The sequence below is a fragment of the Eriocheir sinensis genome, unplaced genomic scaffold (genome assembly GCF_024679095.1).
Source record: "Eriocheir sinensis breed Jianghai 21 unplaced genomic scaffold, ASM2467909v1 Scaffold1596, whole genome shotgun sequence".
Lineage (NCBI taxonomy): Eukaryota > Metazoa > Arthropoda > Malacostraca > Decapoda > Varunidae > Eriocheir > Eriocheir sinensis.
In genome coordinates, this window is record NW_026110957.1 from 808 (window position 1) to 20,573 (window position 19,766).

A 19,766-nucleotide genomic window follows, 5' to 3' on the forward strand; every position below is an offset into this window, starting at 1 on the left:
TGAAATACTAAGCGGCGATCGCCGCCATTGGTAACGATCAAAACAAAGTGACTGGAAAAGCGGCCCTTAGTTACTTAACAGTGCGCACTTGTACACTTCACCCTGAACTTGGGTGTTTTTCTGTCCTTTTCTTTCCCTGAATTTGCTTTTCTATGTCCTTTTGCTATTTTTTCACTATTACTTTTCACCGTCGCTGCCATGCATTACAGGTCAAAATAATAATAATAATAATAATAAGAAGAAGAAGAAGAAGAAGAAAAGGAAAACAACACCGAGAGTTCTACAATTTTCATAGACTTGAGAAAAAGTTTTTTTGACAGTGGTTCCACAGCACCGGGTGTTCTCTTATCTTGTTAATCAAGTAGTAAGCAAAGCAGCTCTGCCAGTCCACTTTACGAGTCTCTTGTTGGGCCATCTTCCACTGCTCCTCACTTCTCAGAACCTGCCGTCGTCTGTTTGTTTACATGCAGCCGTTCGGTACCCACGTATCCACGCTCGTACTCACAACCGTTTTCCATTCATAAGGACAACCAATATCTCGCTCCCGGTTGGGCATACGGGCAACCGCGGTTGCCCATGGCCCCAATGGTTGGACACCGCCTTTTAAGGCAGCACGCATGACGCCGACGGTAGGTAGACGTGACCCGAACATGTCAAAGCAACGCGAAACTCGTGGCGGTAATGCGCGAAAGTCGTGGTGGTAAGAATTCAGGACTAAGCGCTAAACTCGAGGATCGCGAAACTCGGATAGCGCGAAACTCGAGAGGGTACTGTACATATATATATATATATATATATATATATATATATATATATATATATATATATATATATATATATATATATATTGCATTATACAAATATATACCATGTAAACATTTTTTTTAACGTTTTTTGCTTCGGCGCCGGTAGGCTTACTAGGAAGGGCCTGATTGTCGGCCCCAGCCCATTGTGGTGCAGGCAAGTGTTTATAGTGACGCCATCTTGCATCTTGCTGGTCTTATTCATTATGTTCAATACACCAATCCAATCATACACACTAGTCCTCAACGACAGACCGACTTGGTCGGCTCAGCTGACGTCAGCTGATAAGAGTTGGTCTGTCGGCACCTTGCTACGGGCTGCCATTGTCAAAGGCCCGTGCTCCTCCCTATAGGAAGGGAGCAATCTTTGAACAACAATCAATCCAATCCAGTGAATAAGTACTTGACACACCGAAACCAAACTAAGCAAAGCTGAGTAATGATCACTTCAAAATGCTACTATTGCTTAAGGAAAAGAAAAAAGTAATAATACAGAGGTAAAATGTTGTTTGCTTTAATATGTGGAAAATCGTATAACAATGTGGAACCATTTCTTGTAATAAAATATATATGGTAATAGTTTTTTGTGTAACATTTTTTTTTAATAAAATATATGGCAACAGTTTTTAAAATTTTATTATTTAATCCATTAAGTCCCACCTATTCTCACACTAAGACTTTTGCACAGGCTAGGTAGAGGGAAGTACCGCTGGTACTTTTCAATAGTTATAATGATATCACTGTCTTCGATACAATTTTTGGCAAATACTGTTATCGGTACCACCAGTACTTTAAAAGTACGCTACTACTGGCCTACCCATACTGTGGTGTCCCCTAGGGCAAAGTCTTATCCCCAATATCAATCACCATATACACACGAGACATCCCCAACCCATGCATATACGTATGCACATTTATATATAATTAAAGTATTTGGTGAAAAACACAAAAAAAATAATGGCACAATATTCTTTTCTTCATCCTACTTTCACATAGATTGGAATGTATGCAATATTTCTAAGTTTACTAAGTTTTACTCAGAGTGTGATAAAGTGATAAATGGTGACCATATCAAATGGCACCTGTCAATCTAAAGAGTTAAAATTGGCCTCCCTTATTAAGCTAAAAAATCATCTGAATTATCATTATTTTAAAATTATGTAGTACTGTATTATCTTGGCTGTTCTTAATTATACACTTATCTATAAAGGCATAGTTGATGCAATGTGAGTACAACAAAGCTTTGAAAAGAAATGTTAATGATACAATTGGATAATTATGATTAGCTTAATTTGACATGACTACCAAAATTATAATATAATTAAAAATAAGTATTAACACTTTTACTTTTCCTAATGTTTATTAGTGTTCAACAATCACCTGCTTGTCATACTGTCTTGGGTTTCAGTACAGCGTTTTGCCACTCTCTGCAGGAAAAAAATTTAAAGTTATCTAATGTTCATTTATCATCATATATGTCAGGCTAACAAGGCGAACTATAATTGCTGTCAAGTAATTACTATGTACATATTCATGAACACAATGTTTGTGATTCCCTTTTGTGCCTTCTGAAGTTCATAATATAGCAACTAATACTTGCTATAAAACTATAAAATTCATCATTACTAATAGAATATTATGTGTAAGGCATAGATACATGAATCATCAGGAATAAACAAAGTATGCTAACAGAAAATTAAGTAAAAGTGTCATCATATTTTTTCTATTGAAAGAATATTCGTATATAAAGCAACTGATAATGAGATACAGGGCAGCAGCCCAAAAGTACGATTCAAGCAGGGTTTCATATGTCCATGCAGATTTATTGATTGATTACTGATTACAAGTAATATTTGTTAAGTTGTTAGGTAATGTTAGCTATTTCTCCTTAAATCTAAGAAAGCAACAAAAATATTCTTGCAATCAGATATTTTGAAGAATTTAAAATAGTATATGGATGTCGAAAAAGAACATAATGGGACACAGAAGTAAACGTTTGGGAAGTTAAGCTAAACTAAAATATATAAAACTTTGTCATAATTTCTAAGAAACACAACAAAAACATATATGAGTTATATTATGGAGGGGTTTAGTCACATTATTAATTACTGTATAGTTGAATAATTGGGCACTACTTGGGTTCAAGGGTAGCCTACACAAATATTTCTCACTTTTTATCATAACTAAATTGTTTTATTCACTATATTTTAGGCTTTGATTAGTGTCATAATAAGTCCACATCAGAAGTGAAAGTAAAATAGCATCTTATGACCATTTGAGAACGTGACATGCCTTCCATAAGTCAAAAGGAAGTATTTTCAAAATTTTGGAATCTTCACACTTAAAAACATTATGTGTAATCTGCCCATGGAGAGGATTCACCGCAAATCTGTAATTTTCCCCAGTAATAAAACATATCCTTAGGTACGTCTTGCTAAAATGTGGAGCTTCTAGATACAATAATAATAACAATAATAATAATAATAATAATAATAATAATAATAATAATAATAATAATAATAATAATATACGGTTTATTCAGGTATACGGCAGCCGTCAGGCTGAAAATTTACATTTTATAAATACATTTAAATATATTTCGTTAACGAGAACAAGTATAAAAATAGAAGGGGGATGGAAAACGGGGGTCAGACTTGTCTCTGGGAAAGGTAGGGGTGATGGGAGGGGTTGGGTGGGAAGGAGTGCAGTGGGGGTGGTGCTGGGGGGGCGAAGGGGCGGATTCTTCCAGATGACGGTGAGGTCAAGTGCGATGTTAATCCTCAGGTAGGATACTGGGTTCAGGTGCCAGGTCCCAGAGGGATGCAGGTGGGCAGTATCTGGGAGGTCACTCAGGGATACCCAGGCTTAGTAAGGAGGTGCTAAGCCTGGGCCGGCGAGACACAGGTGGTGGTTGCTGGCCGGTTGGTTGTCATATCTGTTTATCGGAACAAGTGCACAGAGTTGATGAAGTTGCCGTATATTTTGCTCCAGACCTGAGTGACGAGGCTGCCTCACTGCCTGCCACCTGAACTGACCTTCCTCTGCTGCTGGGTGATTTCGTCCTCCAGAGCTTGAGCGTGTCCTTGGTGTTGTGTTGGCGACACAGCTCTCACTACCCTTCCAGCACCACTAACCACTGCACTCACTGTATGTTTGTATAATGTCACAACATTTCACGAGTGTTCTTTGTAATAATGACTACCTTAAAAACAATGGGAAGGGGCGGGGGAATGGAGAGCGAAGGAGAAGAAAAAGAAAAAGAAAAAGAAAAGGGGTCAACAAACTGACCCCGTGGCTGCTATGGGGAGCGCCAAGTGACACGTCTTGATCCCGTGAGGGTCAAGAGCATTAATCAGCAGTGGCTCCAAAATCAAGAGTCGAGGAACTGGACAATATTTCTTTGTGTAATTAGGCATTACCTGTTGTCATCACTTTTGACTTACAATTACATTTTTTTAAGGTTTGTCCTATAGCACCAATAGGCTTTCTTGATGTGACCTGTTGCTCGGCCCAAATCCATGGCGCAGGCAGGTGTTTTATTGCGGCATTATTCTTGCTTGGCTCGTGTTGCTCCCCCGAAGCTCCACTTGATCTTCTTTATAGAGAGTTGCAGCTTTACATCTTTATAAAACCATATTCTAGGAGCGGCTGTAACATGTCAGGAACTGAATACCTTTATTTCAAGGAACCATGGAATGGAGACATCTTTCAGACGGAAGTGCACTGTATTGTCATGCTTACCCAAGCCTGTGATATTAAAACATTAGAATATCAGAACGTATGAAGTCTGCAAGAGGCCAGAAGCCGGTGCAAGGCAGCTCCTGTTAACCTAACAACACCTAATCCCACTCTCCATGAATTTACTTAATCTTTTATAATGTATAATGTTTTATAATGTATAATGTTGCACTCACAAAAGGACTTCCAAGCAAGCCTGTGCCACTCTATCACTCTTCAGGCAAACCCATTCTTACCAATGTCTTTGCTGAATCTAAGTTTATCCCATTGAAGGCCATTACTACATGTCCTACCCGGCTCTCTTGTCATGAGAAGCTTATTAATATCACACTTATTGATTCCCTTCATCCATTTATAAGCCTCAATCAAGTCTCCTTGCACCCTTTGCCTTTCAAGAAAATGGCACGTTTCTTAGCCCGTGAATCATCTTTGTCATTCTTCTCTGTACCAACTGTAACATTTTGATATTGAGATGAACTAATGCTAAATATAGATTGAAGATGAGTTCAGCACTTCTATTGCTCATGCTTCTTGAAATGAATCCCAGTACTCTATTTGCACAATTTCTAGCCTGATGCACTGTGCCCTTGGATGGAGATCAGAGCTCACTAAGAGCCCTAAGTCTCTCTCACACCTAGACCTGCTTAGGGGAGTGCCATTTAAGCAATAATTATGTGAAGGGTTATTCCTACTTACAGTCAGAATACTGCGCTTCTCAACATTGAATTCCATTTGCCACTTCCCCGCCCATTCACAAAATCTGTCTATTTCAAGTATAAACTGTGTTTCCATGTTTCTGAAATGGCTAATATACTCATATGGTAAATATATGACCAGGAATGTTTACAAGAGTTTTCCAATGAGAATTAAGAATATTCAAACCTTTTTTTTTTTTTTTTAAACCAGCACAAGTAAAGGTTATTGAGTATTTCTTGAAATGGCAATTTAGTATTATAAATCATCTATAAAAAAATATATTTCCAATTAAGTTCTACAACTCTTGTTGATTAAAGAACCTTTAGATAATGGAAAAAGTGAGTTGCCCATTTTCCCATTTTGGGGGGTAAACAGGCTAATGTCTGTCTTGCCTAAATGCTCCCACAGGATAATTTAAAAATAATTTATATCATCCAAACTGTAGCGCAAACAATTAACATTAAATATGTCTCGCTTATTTATATTTCTTCTGCAACTTTTTTTATGTTTGGCTAAGAAATGGTGCCCAATTAGCCCTCTATAAGGAACCTCCATATGTGGAAAATGTAGCGTACAGTCTCAAATGATAATTCATATATTATTTATTGCTAAAATCTCTATTATATTAATATATCGTATATTAGTAAGATTACAGAATATATAACTAAGTTTTTAAAATAAGTGTATGTTACCATATAATTTATGATTTCTTGTATAATGTATTTACGAGTTTCATGAGCCAAAACAGTACCGATTGAGAAATGGGATGTTGAATTATTACATATGCCATTTATTGCAACTACTATTATAAAATACCCTACTGCATTTCTTCTCTCCTTAAAGACAAATATACAAATTTTGAAAGATAATGGTTGATGTTCACAAAGGGTTGGAAAAAATACAAAAAGAAACGTTTGAGTACCAAAGTTTTTTTTTTTGGGGGGGGGTATCATTACTTTTTTGTTATTCTTCATATTTATATAATGATTAAATGAAATAGCCAATTAAAACGTAGTTCAAAGTGAAACAAAATTTGGAACAGACGCACGTTTAAGACCTGGTGTTTCAGGTGCATCCATGTTAACTTGTACTGTACAGGCATTGGACGGTTGTGGCAGGCTTGACTACTGCTGACTCAGTACTCAGTGTCTCAGTCTGTTTAAAATAATGATTTCAATATATGTATGTAGAGCACATTCATCAATATGGTGTAAAACTACATCTTTTTTGTAATGCAGAGCGGCGTCACACAGGGCAAATTTCTCCCAACATGTTGCCCGTTTTTGTTGGCGGCTGGGCAAAATGAGCAACCACCAACAAGATTAGGCGGATCAGGAAGGATGGACAACGGTTGGTTGGTCGGTTGGTTGGGAGAAATCAGGATCAAATGACATTCGTGCTTTAAGCTGTAAATGTAAATTGAAAATCAATCATCGTACATATTTACTCAAATTGTCAACTGTAAAACTCCAAAGACCGATGTACATGTGCAAGTATGTGTTTGTGATTTATTTGTCCACTGTGTAAAGTTATTTATAACACTCAACTGACTGTGATGGTATGCTGGGTGGAGTCTGTGTCTGGCGTGAGGTAAAACTGTTGAGATGGAGAACACTGCTTCTTCTGGTGCTTCTGCAGTCGTAGCACATGCTTTCATTACGTGCAATGCAGCAGCACAATCTTCTAAAACCTCAATATCCTTCCGATTCATGGTAAAGTGTCTGGAGAGATGCTGGCGAGATGTTTGTTGTTGTTGGAGCGCGGCGTCAACACAACAGTTCAGAGTCAGTACAGTGTGATGCACAACACTGTTGGTTGGCGATAATCACCAATAAAAACGAGCAACATGTTGGGAGAAATTTGCCCTGTGTGACGCCGCATTAAACAAACAAACAAAAAAAGTTTTGCGTGTGGGGGGAGGGGAGGGAGGGGGGTATACCAACCCTGTGTTCACATAACTGCAACTTTTTATTCCACTAGTCCATCAACATGATCAACTGATTTCAAAAGAGGATTTTTATCTTCAGTGACCTCTTTCATTGCATCCAATTTCGATACCTGTAAGTACATTTCCTTGATAGCAGCTGCCAGAGCAGAAGATATTTCTTCAGCTGTAAACTTTTGTAGAGTAGGTACATGGATGAAGGCTGATCGAGATTTGTCTTCTTTCAAAGATAAGTAGTATGTGAAATCACATAAAAACCTGAAAGAAAATTACATGATTACATGCACTGAAAGAAGAAAATTCTTGTATAATATACACATTTCATAAATAAATTTTATTATATCTGAAGTTCCAAGTTACTCTTTTCTCTTTAGTAGGTTTTGTCATGTGGCTTATGCTAAATGAATGTGGCTTATCAGCGAACCCTACACTATGGACTGGAAACTTGCCCCAGCCCTGTCATTAAGCCGCGAATTTTGGAAAATCAACCGCTTTGGTGCGAATCGCCATAACTCCCTTATTTCTGGGGCTACAGAAATGTTTTTGGTATCAATTGACGGAACAATGAGAGGGCCATATTTTTAAATAAACGACCGGCATAAAAAACGACTCGAAAGGGTAAAAAATCGAATAAATTCGCAAAAAATGACTGAAAAAAACCTATTTTTGAGTTCCCAACCTTGAAACCCACTCATTTTTTGAGAATTTAAAAAAACTTATTTAACAAATACTTTAGCCTCCACACAAGACTTGGATTCAGTACAGTTCTTAGCCAGAAGGAGGTAATTTAACTATTGGGTTTTGCAAAGAATATTACATTTCAAAACGTCACTAATGTTTTTATTATTTCTTTTTGCACAAAACATTGAATAAACAACAGAATCAGAATACGAAAATAAGTTCATATTTTCAACGACAACTGCGGCTAGGCACAGGAAGCTAGCGTCAAAACCCAGCCACGAATGTTCTACACCAATGGTTAAAGACCTGATTTGCATGCCATTCTTCATTCTGAGTGTGGTTGCTCTTCCCCAGTAATAGTAAGCAAAATATTCTGGGTATGGGTGTGCTTGGGAAATGCCATTGCTTGAAAAGTTTGGGACAGACATGTGAAGGTTTTGTTCTTCTCCAAGCCACACATCTTTTTACATTTGTTTCGCATGATTTTTGTCTCCATGGATGTGTTTTCTGGGATGGAAGTGTTGCCAGCTGAGGTAAGGTGGGGTTGAGTGTACAGGAGCTGCCTTGTATAGGCAAACCGGTCTCTTGCAGACTCCTTACGTTCTTATGTTCTTATGTTCTATTTATACATGGGTATCTGTCTACTTCTTTCCTTGAATAAGACTTGCAGTCGTCAAGACCCCATGTAAGCGCAGACATGTTCTTAGCATCAGCGTTTTACATCCAAAATCCCCGCGCTAAGTCACGATGTTTTCGTATGTCTGGCAGCTGCCCACGCCGTGTTGCGGGTATCAGATTCATTAAATCAGCATGTTTTTACTACACAAAGCAGGTGATGTCACTTATTCTGACTTTCGTGAGCTTTCATATTTATCTCTTTACGTTTATTTCATGGAGGCATAACTTACATTATTAGAGATTTTGGGTGTTTTTTACACTAGAATTTCACTCAGTTCTGTGAATCAGAAACCATAGAAATATTATCAGAGTGTGTATGGATGAATATAAAGATTAGAACATACTTTGATTTAACTCTAGTATGTTTTGTAATTCATGTTTAAATAATCAAAAAAACTCGAGGCTACTCTTTTGCCCACTACCCTCACTCGAGACACAAAAACAGTCCCTCCACCAAGTTTGTACTGAACGAGTGGTGTTGTGTAGGTGTGCCTCTTATCGACCGGCCCATTAGGAAGGATTAAAAGTTGAGTGGGCTGCGCGCCAATTCCGTGAGCTAGTATTCGAACCTAGTCCAGCGGATCCGTAGCTAGATTTTGTTAACCACTTCACCATTTATTTTTTATTTTTTATTTTTTTACAACAAAGGAGACAGCTCAAGGGCACACACAAAAAAAGAAAACAATAATAAAAAAAAAGCCCGCTACTCGCTGCTCCCAAAAAAAGAATCAAAAGAGGTGGCCGAAAGAAAGGTCAATTTCGGGAGGAGAGGTGTCCTGATACCCTCCTCTTGAAAAAGTTCAAGTCGTAGGCAGGAGGAAATACAGATGAAGGAAGATTATTCCAGAGTTTACCAGCGTGAGGGATGAAAGAGTGAAGATGCTGGTTAACTCTTGCATAAGGGGTTTGGACAGTATAGGGATGAGCATGAGTAGAAAGTCGTGTGCAGCGGGGCCGCGGGAGGGGGGGAAGCATGCAGTTAGCAAGTTCATAAGAGCAGTCAGCGTGGAAATATCGATAGAAGATAGAAAGAGGCAACATCGCGGCGGAATTTAAGAGGTAGAAGACTATCAGTATGAGGAGGAGAGCTGATGAGGCGAAGAGCCTTAGACTCCACTCTGTCCAGAAGAGCTGTGTGAGTGGAGTCTCCCCACACATGAGGTGCATACTCCATACAAGGGCGGACAAGGCCCCTGTATATGGATAGCAACTGCGCAGGGGAGAAGAACTGGCGGAGACGATACAGAACGCCCAACCTCGAGGAAGCAGATTTAGCGAGAGAGGAGATATGAAGTTTCCAGTTGAGATTTTGAGTTAAGGATAGACCGAGGATGTTTAGTGTTGAAGACGGTGACAGCTGAGTGTTGTCGAAGAATAGGGGATAGGTGTTTGGAAGATTGTGTCGCATTGATAGGTGGAGAAATTGAGTTTTTGAGGCACTGAAGGACACAAGGTTCCTTCTGCCCCAATCAGAAATGATAGCAAGGTCTGAGGTTAAGCGTTCTGCGGCCTCCAGTCTGCAGACTGTGATGTCATGTTCTGCCTGGGTTAACTCAACTTGTTTAAGTATGGCCTATATGTTATAAGAAATAAATGTTATTTTCTGCTACATTTATATGACTGTCTAATAGTCAACAATAATATACACCTAACTTGACTCTTTTTCTTCAAAGCAAAGTAAATCTACTCAGTTATTTCCTAGTACTAATGACTATCGACTCTATCTACATTAATTTAACTTCTACCTTCGCATAAACATTGTTTATCTCTGAAGAATAAATGATAAAGTGAATGAAAGGACTCCATACCTTCCTGGGTCAGTAGATTTTGCACAAGGGAGTTTGAGACAAGTAGCTTTGTTCAAGGTACTTGAAATCATATCCATCTGAATTGAAGACTGAATTATGTCAGTTCCATCTGAAAAATATACATTATTTGATTACTTAAATAAATATGTTTTGGATACTTAAATAAATATGTTTTGGAAACTTACCAACTGCTTTTGATTAGATAAAAAATTCAAAGGAATGAGTTTGTAAGTGAAGACTTGGATGAGAGGAGAAATTGACAAAATTAACAAATTTCAATTATTTTTACAAAAGTATTCTATTTTGCAATCCCTGGAAATTTGCTCAATATTTACCAAGTTATAACACTTTCAGTATAAATATCAGCTACCTAACAAACAAAGTCAACTCAGCTAAACCCAGACACAAACCAGTCCTCGCCGACAGACCGACTTGGTCGCCTTGACTGACGTCAACCGATATAGTCGGTCTGTCGGCACCCTGCTACGGGCCGCCATAAACTGGCAAAGGCCCGTGACCCCCCCCCCACCACCCCCATTAAGGAGGGAGCGATCTTTAAACAACAGCAAAGCCCAATCACGACTCAGGCAGTGTCATCTATAAAGTTGAGCATGGAGCTGCTGCTGGACGAGCAGCAAACTGCGAGCAACGCTAGAATTTGTTTGGATTTAGATTAAGCTGTTTAGAAGGCAAATCTATGTATAATGATCCTTTACTTCATAATCCTTTTTTTTTTTTAAACTAATATAATATATATGGGATTGCATCTTCTTCCACAACAAACCTGTTCTGTCACAAGTGAAGACTTGAACGTACTCTCCTTCACCGATCTCCTAAAGCCGATCTTGGAATGTTGACCTTTTCCAGCGTCATTCAATGCTGATTCCTCGGTAATCTTAAGATTTTAAAGTCTATAGCGTTTCACAAAACTATGGAATCAACTACTGTTAGATTAATATTATTTTCTCTAGCTCTATTCAATATCTTCTGAGAGGGGCTCATGAAGGGTAAACTTTTTTTTACTTACGCAACAGGTTTCTATCCACAAGAACATTTTTATGCACTATGTCTTCTGGTCAATTATTTAAAGCTTTTTTCTGGCATTGAAAGAGTTCTATCACTAAAGAAGCATATAATTTTTGCTGCTTCCGACGCAACACATACAACAACAAATATTTAGCAGTGTTGAAACAGGTTTCTTCAGGAAGATACTAAACCGTGTATGTATCACCAGATCAGAGCAGCCAACAGAATTTAAGGCATTCAATAATCACTTGAAACTGGTGTTATCTGCCAATCCCGCAGAAGGCATGATAAAAGAGGGCTTAGTGTACAAGACCCCCGCTAATCGAGAGACTTGCTTTCCATAGAAAGTGGTCAAACAATAAAATTGTCTAATAATGAGCCTATTTTACTACTTGATTACAAAAAATTAAGATAATTAGGTACTTTCTTGGCCAAAGAAAATGTTATAAAAAAAAAAATCTTGTATGCCTCTGGGAGGCTCCTGACTGCTGCTTCATCAGAACTGAGTACATCATCTTGTAAATGAAACTTGTGCAGCTGGGCCATCTCCCGAAACTGTCTAACCAGGAAGACAGGTAACATAAACTTCTCATGTGAACAAAATCAACACAGGCAGACGAAATATTCATTTTTACCAAACAATTTTGGTGAACAATGCCACCATTTGCAGTGGTTGGAGAGAAGAGTAGAAGTAAGGGAATTTAATACAGTGCTCTTATACATACAAAGGAACAGCACGTGATTTTTAAGAGGGTGAGGCGGGGAGGGTAGGCAAAGCCAACCTGGCTCCGCCTAGTCACCTTGTGGAGAGTGAGATCACATCTCCTCCCCTACTCTGTCTTTAAGAAATGAGGGAACTGAGGGGGTAAAAAAAGGTTTCTTCCCACTTCTTTAATCCCCCCGATTAGGTAATGACAAAGTAGGAGAGGGGATACGATCTGACATTTCCACTACCTGACTGCACGAAGAGAGAAAGAGATTGCTTGTTCTCACTGTTCCACTGTTGTTTGTATGTATATACAATGAACTCTGCATTATACTCTTCTTAATTCTCCTCCTCCTCCATTCACTATGCTGGGGGCAGGTCTATCTAAATGAGGAATGCAGTGTCCTCAACCTCCCCAAGCTGTTTTCTTTTACTCTCCTTCCAGTTAATAGTTCTTTCTTTAGGGGTAGCTGGGGGATTTATCTCATCAGGATTTCTTTGTCCCTGCCCAAAGCTTGCAATCAGTCCAGTCACGACCAGGGCTGTGTGTTCCTGGTCGTATTCCCATATAAGGAGTTGTAAGAGGGAGACTGTCCTGGCCTGCCTTAGGGTGGATCACACTCAGTATACACATGGCTTCCTCATGTCCCAGGGAGTCCAGCCATACTGTGATGACTGCTTGGTTCCCCTGACTGTTCGGCACTTGCTGGTCGAGTGCCCCAGTCTGGGGTACCTACGAGAGCGGTACCTTCCTGGTGTCGGGGTAGAAATGGGAGAGAGAGAGAGTCTCTCTCTCTCTCTCTCTCTCTCTCTCTCTCTCTCTCTCTCTCTCTCTCTCTCTCTGGTGCTGGGGGAGAAGGCACTCTTCCCAGGACATGAGGTCATCGACTGCTTACAGGATGCTGGTATCCTCCATATCCTGTAGGTATATTATCAATGGTAGTCACTTTTATATTGGTCTTAGATTTTTACTATGCACTTAAAATTTTACAGTTTTATTTTAATATAATTCTTCGATTTTAAACAAGGTGTAATACATGCAGCGCCAAATGACCACTGCAGTTGCGGCACCATGATCCTATGACTCAATCAATCAATCAACCTTGATCTGGATTGGTTGGGGAAGGACCAGCGACCCCTCCTCATTAAACTCTTCAAAGTTAAAAGCAGGTCAAAAAGTAGAGGTCAGTGTCGCAACACGTCTCGACCACGATCCAGTTCTGCTTGGAGTCTCAACCGCACCGCAAGCTTTCTTGATGCATACGCATCGGGCAAGCCTATCATTAGCGGCGGGTGTGGGGCAAAGCCTTCAGAAGCCCTGAATCTCGAAGGAGGAAGGGCTTCCTAACCCAACTTTCTGTTTTTTGGGTAGCAGTGGAGGTGCAGAATCGGTGCATGCCCGAAGAACCAGGCCACCTCAGAAATACCGTATTTCCCGTCATGAGATGCACTTTTTTTTAAAAAAAGAAGATTCAAAAAATCGCCCTGCGTCTTATACCCCGATGGTTGTTATAGTAGTTATAATTATATCAGTGTATTATTATTATCATTATATATTACCATGGATTAAAAATGCATGTAACAGTGGAAAATACCCACGGCAGATAGATCACGCCACCTTTATAGGAATGTCATCCGTCAGTGTTTATCGTCCGTTCGTTCTCGGTATGTGTACAAAGCATTTAATCAACCTTAGGGGTCACCTTGACTTATGTGACCAATTGTAACTTCATTATTTTCCAATCTGTAATTCTCACTCCTTCCTGAGAGCTTGACTGACACAGACCTATTGTCTCGGCTCTCTCTCCAATGCTCGCTGTATTTTTAGGTTAAGAATACATTTCACCTAAGGCAGCAAGTGTTTCCCTCACGCCCACCAAAACCCTGTCTGAGCTCCCCGCAACCAACCCATACACCATTACATGGTTAGGTTTTGGTAGGCTTAGGGGTTATTGTTTCTGGTATGAAACTAACAACTGAAACACCTCCATTTGACACAATAGTTCCCAGATGTCCCCCATAATGAAATATACTGTATTTTGTGGCACTTTTTCACTCAGAAAAAAGTTACCCCGCCACGGTATACGCCGAAGGTACAAATTTTGATTGATTTGAATAATAAATACGTAGTGTGAGGCAATGGAAAAGGAAAGTGTGAATAAGCAGAAGATAGAAGGAGGACATGTGAAACAATAAAACCATACAGGTCACAAGAGGAAGATGCGCCACGTGTGACGCAACGTAAACACATAACACAACATCGCCGCGGTGCAACAGTCACCAGTATACCGGGTACCTTGGTGGTGATGGTTGAAGTGGCTATTACAGGGGAACAATTTTGGTGGAGCAGGGTGCTGCCTGACGTGACTCCTCGGCGACCGTAGAGCAGACTTGGGCGAATCAGTCTGGGGGTATTTCTGCTGTGCAGCGGCCCGGTCAGCATGTTTTCTGTGATACATATTCGAAAGAACTGATATTCGTGGATGACTGAAGTGTTAATGGACCGTATTGGCTATACAGGCAGCGCCACATGTGGCCGCTCAACTCCAACCTGTCGTTTCCATAGAGTTCAAGTTATTGACTAGAGTGTGTCTGAGGCTGTCTCAGGGATACACGGCGATGAAGCCGCCGTCGCCGTGATTGCACACACTTCACTCCTACCCGATTTCAATTTTTCTCCATGTCATAGAGTAGTCAGGAAATCAAGTAGGAGTAAACTGTGAGCAGTCGTTGGCTTGGAGCGGTGGCGGTACCAAGGCCTTGTATCCTGGAGGCAGCCTCAGACGCACTCTAGTACAGAACTTGAGTTCTATGGAAAGTAGCTACTGCTTTGACAGTTCACCAAGTGGCCATGTTGCCACGTTGCGTTGCCACGCTGCCTGTTATAGCCAATACGGTTCATTGTAAACGCATTTTTGTTTTACATTGTAAAAATAACTATTAAAACATAATATGACTGAAAGTAATTAATCAACATCTATTTCTAATTGAAAGTAGGTATATAGTCCCTGAAAGTCAAGATCAAGACCAATTGCTTGCCCATCGAACGTAGCATCCCCGTGTGATTAGTTCCCTCAGTAGCTCGGTGAAAGTTACCGCCTGCACACTGCGCAGTGAGTGAATCTACCAACCAATGGTGGGTGAGTGGTTAGCATGCGGGCCCCACATCCACCACGCCATGGACGATGTCGGTTCGAATCCGCCCACTACCACCTGGGATTTTTCAGTCACCGCCAAGTGGCCTAAGACTAACCACATGCTGTCCTGAAGACCACCCATCAACCCAGACTCTAGAAGAAACCATCCAAGTGAATCAAGAATGAGTTCCGGGGGGCAGCATGAGCCACGCATAAATGGCGCCACTATAAAATTGCCTGCACCATGACGGGCCCATGAAGAAAGCCTACCAGTGCTACAGGCGAAGACGTTAAGAAAAAAAAACCAGCTGCTTGGGGTAAGAGAACTGTGAGTCGTCAAAGCAACATGCGATTTAATTGTAATAATTGTAAGTAAGGTGGTCAAATGTTATACTGCATATACATTAAATTCAGGGCAAATGTGGATTTTTTTTTCTAAATATACCTTGCCAAATTATAGGTGCATCTTATACTCCAGTTCGTCTTATATGGCGGGAAATACAATAGATATGTAAAATTAGCCAGACCTCTAAAGAAAAACACCCGCATAGCAAAAAAGGAACTATGAGTTTAAGGTAGCTAACAAAGATAAGTGTGATCCCAAGGAGTTCTTTAAGCTGTAAAGGAGATAAACAATGGAAAGCACTGAAAAGGTGAGCTTGTTAAGAATGGCGAGGATTTGAGTAATATCTTGAAGGACTACTTCCTCTCAGCCCTCACACAGGAAAATCTAAAAACTCTTCCAGAGAGAGTTCAGGTATGAGGATGAAGATAACGATAATTTGAGGGATGTAATCATCACTAAGCAGGTAGTCCAGGATGAGATTGATAAGTTAATGAAAAACAAATCGTCAGGTCCGGACAAAATATTTTTAAGGATTCTCGAGGTATGCAAGGATGTCCTTAGTGGCCCACTAACCAATATTTTTAAGATGTCAGTAAATTCTAGTCATATGCCCAGCCTATGGAGAATAGCTAATGTGATGCAGATTTTCAAAGAGGGGGACAGGTCAATTATCGTTCAATCAGCTTAACAACAGTTGTAGGCAGGATGCTTGTGTCGATAATACCTAGGAGCATTCGGGATCACCTGGAGAGGCATAGCTTAATTCTTGACTCGCAGCATTGGTTCACAAAGGGTAGGTCATGCCTCAGCAATCTTTTGTCTTTCTTGTATGTAAAAGTAATTGAGGCAGTGGACAGAGATGAACAATATGGTATAATGTATCTAGATTTTAGACAAGCGTTCGACAAAGTTTCTCACCATCGGTTGGTGCTAAAATTACAGACTCACGGAGTAGATAGGACAATACTGAACTGGATCAAGGAGTCACTTACCAGAAGGAAACAAAGAGTGCAAATCAGTGGTAAAAGATCTGACTGGGTCTGTGTTACGAGTGGGGTCCCACAGAGGTTGGTATTGGGTCCACTGCTGTTTATCACTTATATCAATGATTTAGATACATACAGGAATTATTAGTGATGTCAGTAAGTTTACGGATGATACATAGATTGTTGGATCAGGACGCTAGTGCTCTCCAGGATGATCTAGACACATTATACGATTGCGCGGGAAATGACAGATGGAGTTCAGTGTCGGGAAGTGCAGTAAAGTCATCTCTCAAATAGTATGGTTTCCAATAGTACAGTTTTGGTTTTATACGGACTGTCATAGATTTTTTTAGGATTTTTAAATTTCCAGCTTGTCGCACCAAGTAGCCATGGCATGAGTGGCAACACACACCTCAGTCCATGTGTGTGCACAACATCAGGAACACTGTTCTGCCAGATTGAAGCCTATGCGCTTTCCCTAAGTCCGTGTGTGTGCACAACCTGAGCTACGCTGCCCCATTACCACATAATATGAACATGGGACCCAAGAGACAAGCCAAAACACCTGCTGAAAGCACCCCAAAGCATTCAAGAAAGGTGTTCACCTTACAGAAGAATTCAGATTTCTGAGAAGTTATGTTTTGGTACGTGTTACGTTGCGGTTGGGAGAGCATACCACGTGAATGAGAGCAGTGTTCACTGAATCAATCATAGTGAAAAAGAAATTCTTGCTGCAGTAACTGCCAGTGCTCCAAGAGTGCTGCAAGAGTGGAGATAAAGGCCGTCCGGCACTCCTACGGAAACCGGGCTCCCACCTGCCACACGTCATCCCCTTCCTCTCTCTCCTTCTTCCACTCCTCCTCCTCCTCCTCCTCCTCCTCCTCCTCTTCCTCCTCCTCCTCCTCCTCCTCCCACTCCCCTGCTGCCGCCCCTCCCTCTCCTCCTGTAGCGGCTTCCCTTCCGTCTACTGACAAAGTTAATAAGAGGAAAGTACTGGTGGTTGGGGACTCTCAAGTCAGGTTCATTGACAGGTACTTTTGTTCAAGGGATAAGGAAAATAGGCTTGAGTGTGCTTTCCAGGCAGGCATCCAGCACGTATCTGACAGAATGGAGACAATGTTAGCAGGTGAGTGGACTCAGCCAAGCGTCTTCTGCAGTTACGGTGGGAATGACATCGGTAAGGTGGGTAGCGAAGAGATATTTAAACTTCAGGAATCGTTTGCTAAAGTGAGGGACTTGGGGTGCCGGCTGTTTGTGGGGTTTTGCCGAGGTGGGGTTGGGAGAGGATGGCTTTCAGAGCCTTAGCAGTAAACAGCAGGCTGGCGGCCCACTGTAAGCGAAATGGTTGGCTTTTCCTTGACAATTGGGACCTCTTCTACAATAAAGGCACCTTGTATGCCAAGGATGGCGTGCACCTGTCACTCCAGGGGTGGAGGTTCTCGAGACTCCTCGGCGATCACTTAGCACCTACAGGATTTTTAGAGTAGGCGAGGGGGAGGCCTGTCAGTGCATCGCAGACTGGGACTAGGGGCGCAGGAGAAATCGAAAGGATATAAGAAAGGATGGGCTAACGTATTATTAAACCAACAGTAGGAGTCTCATGAACAAGATAGATCTACTGAGGGGAAAGCATGTGTCGAGAAATTGACATTATAGCTATCACGGAAACATGGGTAGATACTGCCAACAAAACTTCATGTCTGAGTATGAAATAGATGGTTACCAGATGTTTCACAAAGATAGAAAGGGAAGAAGGGAGGGGGGTGGCACTTTATGTTAAAGACACACTTAAATGTTCCGCTAACAACTCTATTCAAACAAATGGCGACTCAGAATCAGTTTGGGTGGACGTCCACAAAGGGAAGGACAAACTAATTCTAGGGGTTCTTTACAGGCCACCCAACCTCAGCAGGCAGGACACTGATATATTACTACAAGAGGTAGGCAGGGCGAGCAGGAGCAAAAATGTCTGCATAATGGGGGATTTTAACTATAGGAATATAGATTGGGAAGGCGTGGTGGGTGATCTAGAGTCTGAGGATTTTCTGAAAGTAATACAAGATAATTTTCTCAAGCAGACAGTAACAGAGCCCACCAGGGTAACTACATTCTGGACTTGGTCTTAACTAAAACATAGTATATGATCAGCGAGCTAGATGTTGGGGGAGAATTAGGTGGCAGTGATCACAAGGAAATTAGGTTTAAATTAGACTGGGCGGTGACCCATGAACTCAACCCGGTGTTGGTGCCCGACTTTAGAAGAGCTGATTATGAGGGGCTCAGAAGACACCTTGAGGAGGTAAATTGGGAAACCTTAGGGCTGGATGAGGGCCAGATCTCAGGGCTGGAACCGGAAAGACAGGGAACCATGTAGAAATGACCTACAATAATTTAGTTAGAGAAATTGCAGAGGGTCAGAGACAGCATATCCCTTACCAAGCACGTGGAAGGAAAATAACGACCCCAAATGGATGACCGCAGACTCAAGCATGAAATAGGCTTGAAGAGAGGAATTTATAGGAAAATAAAGAACGGAGAGATCCACCTCAGGGGTAGGTATGTTGAGCTAGCCAGGTCGGTGAAGAAGAACACCCGCCTTGCAAAAAGAAATTATGAGATTAGGGTAGCCAACGAGGCCAAGAGCGATCCCAAGGGCTTCTTCAAATTGTACAGGACGAAAACAAGGGACAGAATTGGACCGTTGAAAACAAACACGGGCGAGCTCGTTGAGAATGGAGAAAATATGAGCCAAATGATGAATGACTATTTCCTCTCAGTTTTCACGCAGGAAAATCTAACAACCATTCCGGAGAGAGTTCAGATATATGAGGGTGACGAGAACGACAAGTTGAGGGATGTGATCTTCACTAGGCAAGTAGTCCAGGATGAGATTGGTAGGTTGAAGAAAAACAAATCGCCGGGCCCAGACGAAGTATTCCCAAGGGTTCTGAAAGAGTGCAAGGAAGTCCTTAGTGGCCCTCTTGCCGATATCTTTAAAATGTCGGTAAATTCTGGGTATGTGCCCAATCAATGGAAAGTAGCTAATGTGACGCCGATTTTCAAAAGGAGACAAGTCAGCCACCTCAAACTATCGCCCAATTAGCTTAACATCAGTTGTGGGAAAGATGTTAGAGTCGATTATAGCCAGGAGCATTCGGGACCATCTAGAAAAGCATAATTTAATTCATGACTCACAACATGGGTTCACAAAGGGTA

At 41.0% G+C, this 19,766-nt stretch overlaps 1 protein-coding gene across 2 annotated transcripts in view; it reads right to left on the reverse strand.

Moving 5' to 3' along the window:
* Window positions 1-1,301: 1,301 nt before the first annotated feature.
* Window positions 1,302-19,766, reverse strand: part of LOC126990371 (pyroglutamyl-peptidase 1-like) — a 28,051-nt gene continuing 9,586 nt past the window's right edge. The window contains exons 4-6 of one of the 2 annotated variants that reach the window (XM_050848993.1): window positions 10,350-10,458; window positions 7,296-7,440; window positions 1,302-2,230 (exon numbers count right to left, since the gene is read on the reverse strand). In XM_050848993.1, the coding sequence (XP_050704950.1) occupies window positions 2,180-2,230; window positions 7,296-7,440; window positions 10,350-10,458 (305 nt within the window). In that variant the 3' untranslated portion in view covers window positions 1,302-2,179. Of the gene's footprint in view, window positions 7,441-10,349; window positions 10,459-19,766 lie in introns of both variants that reach the window. The other variant, XM_050848992.1, reaches the window with a different exon arrangement.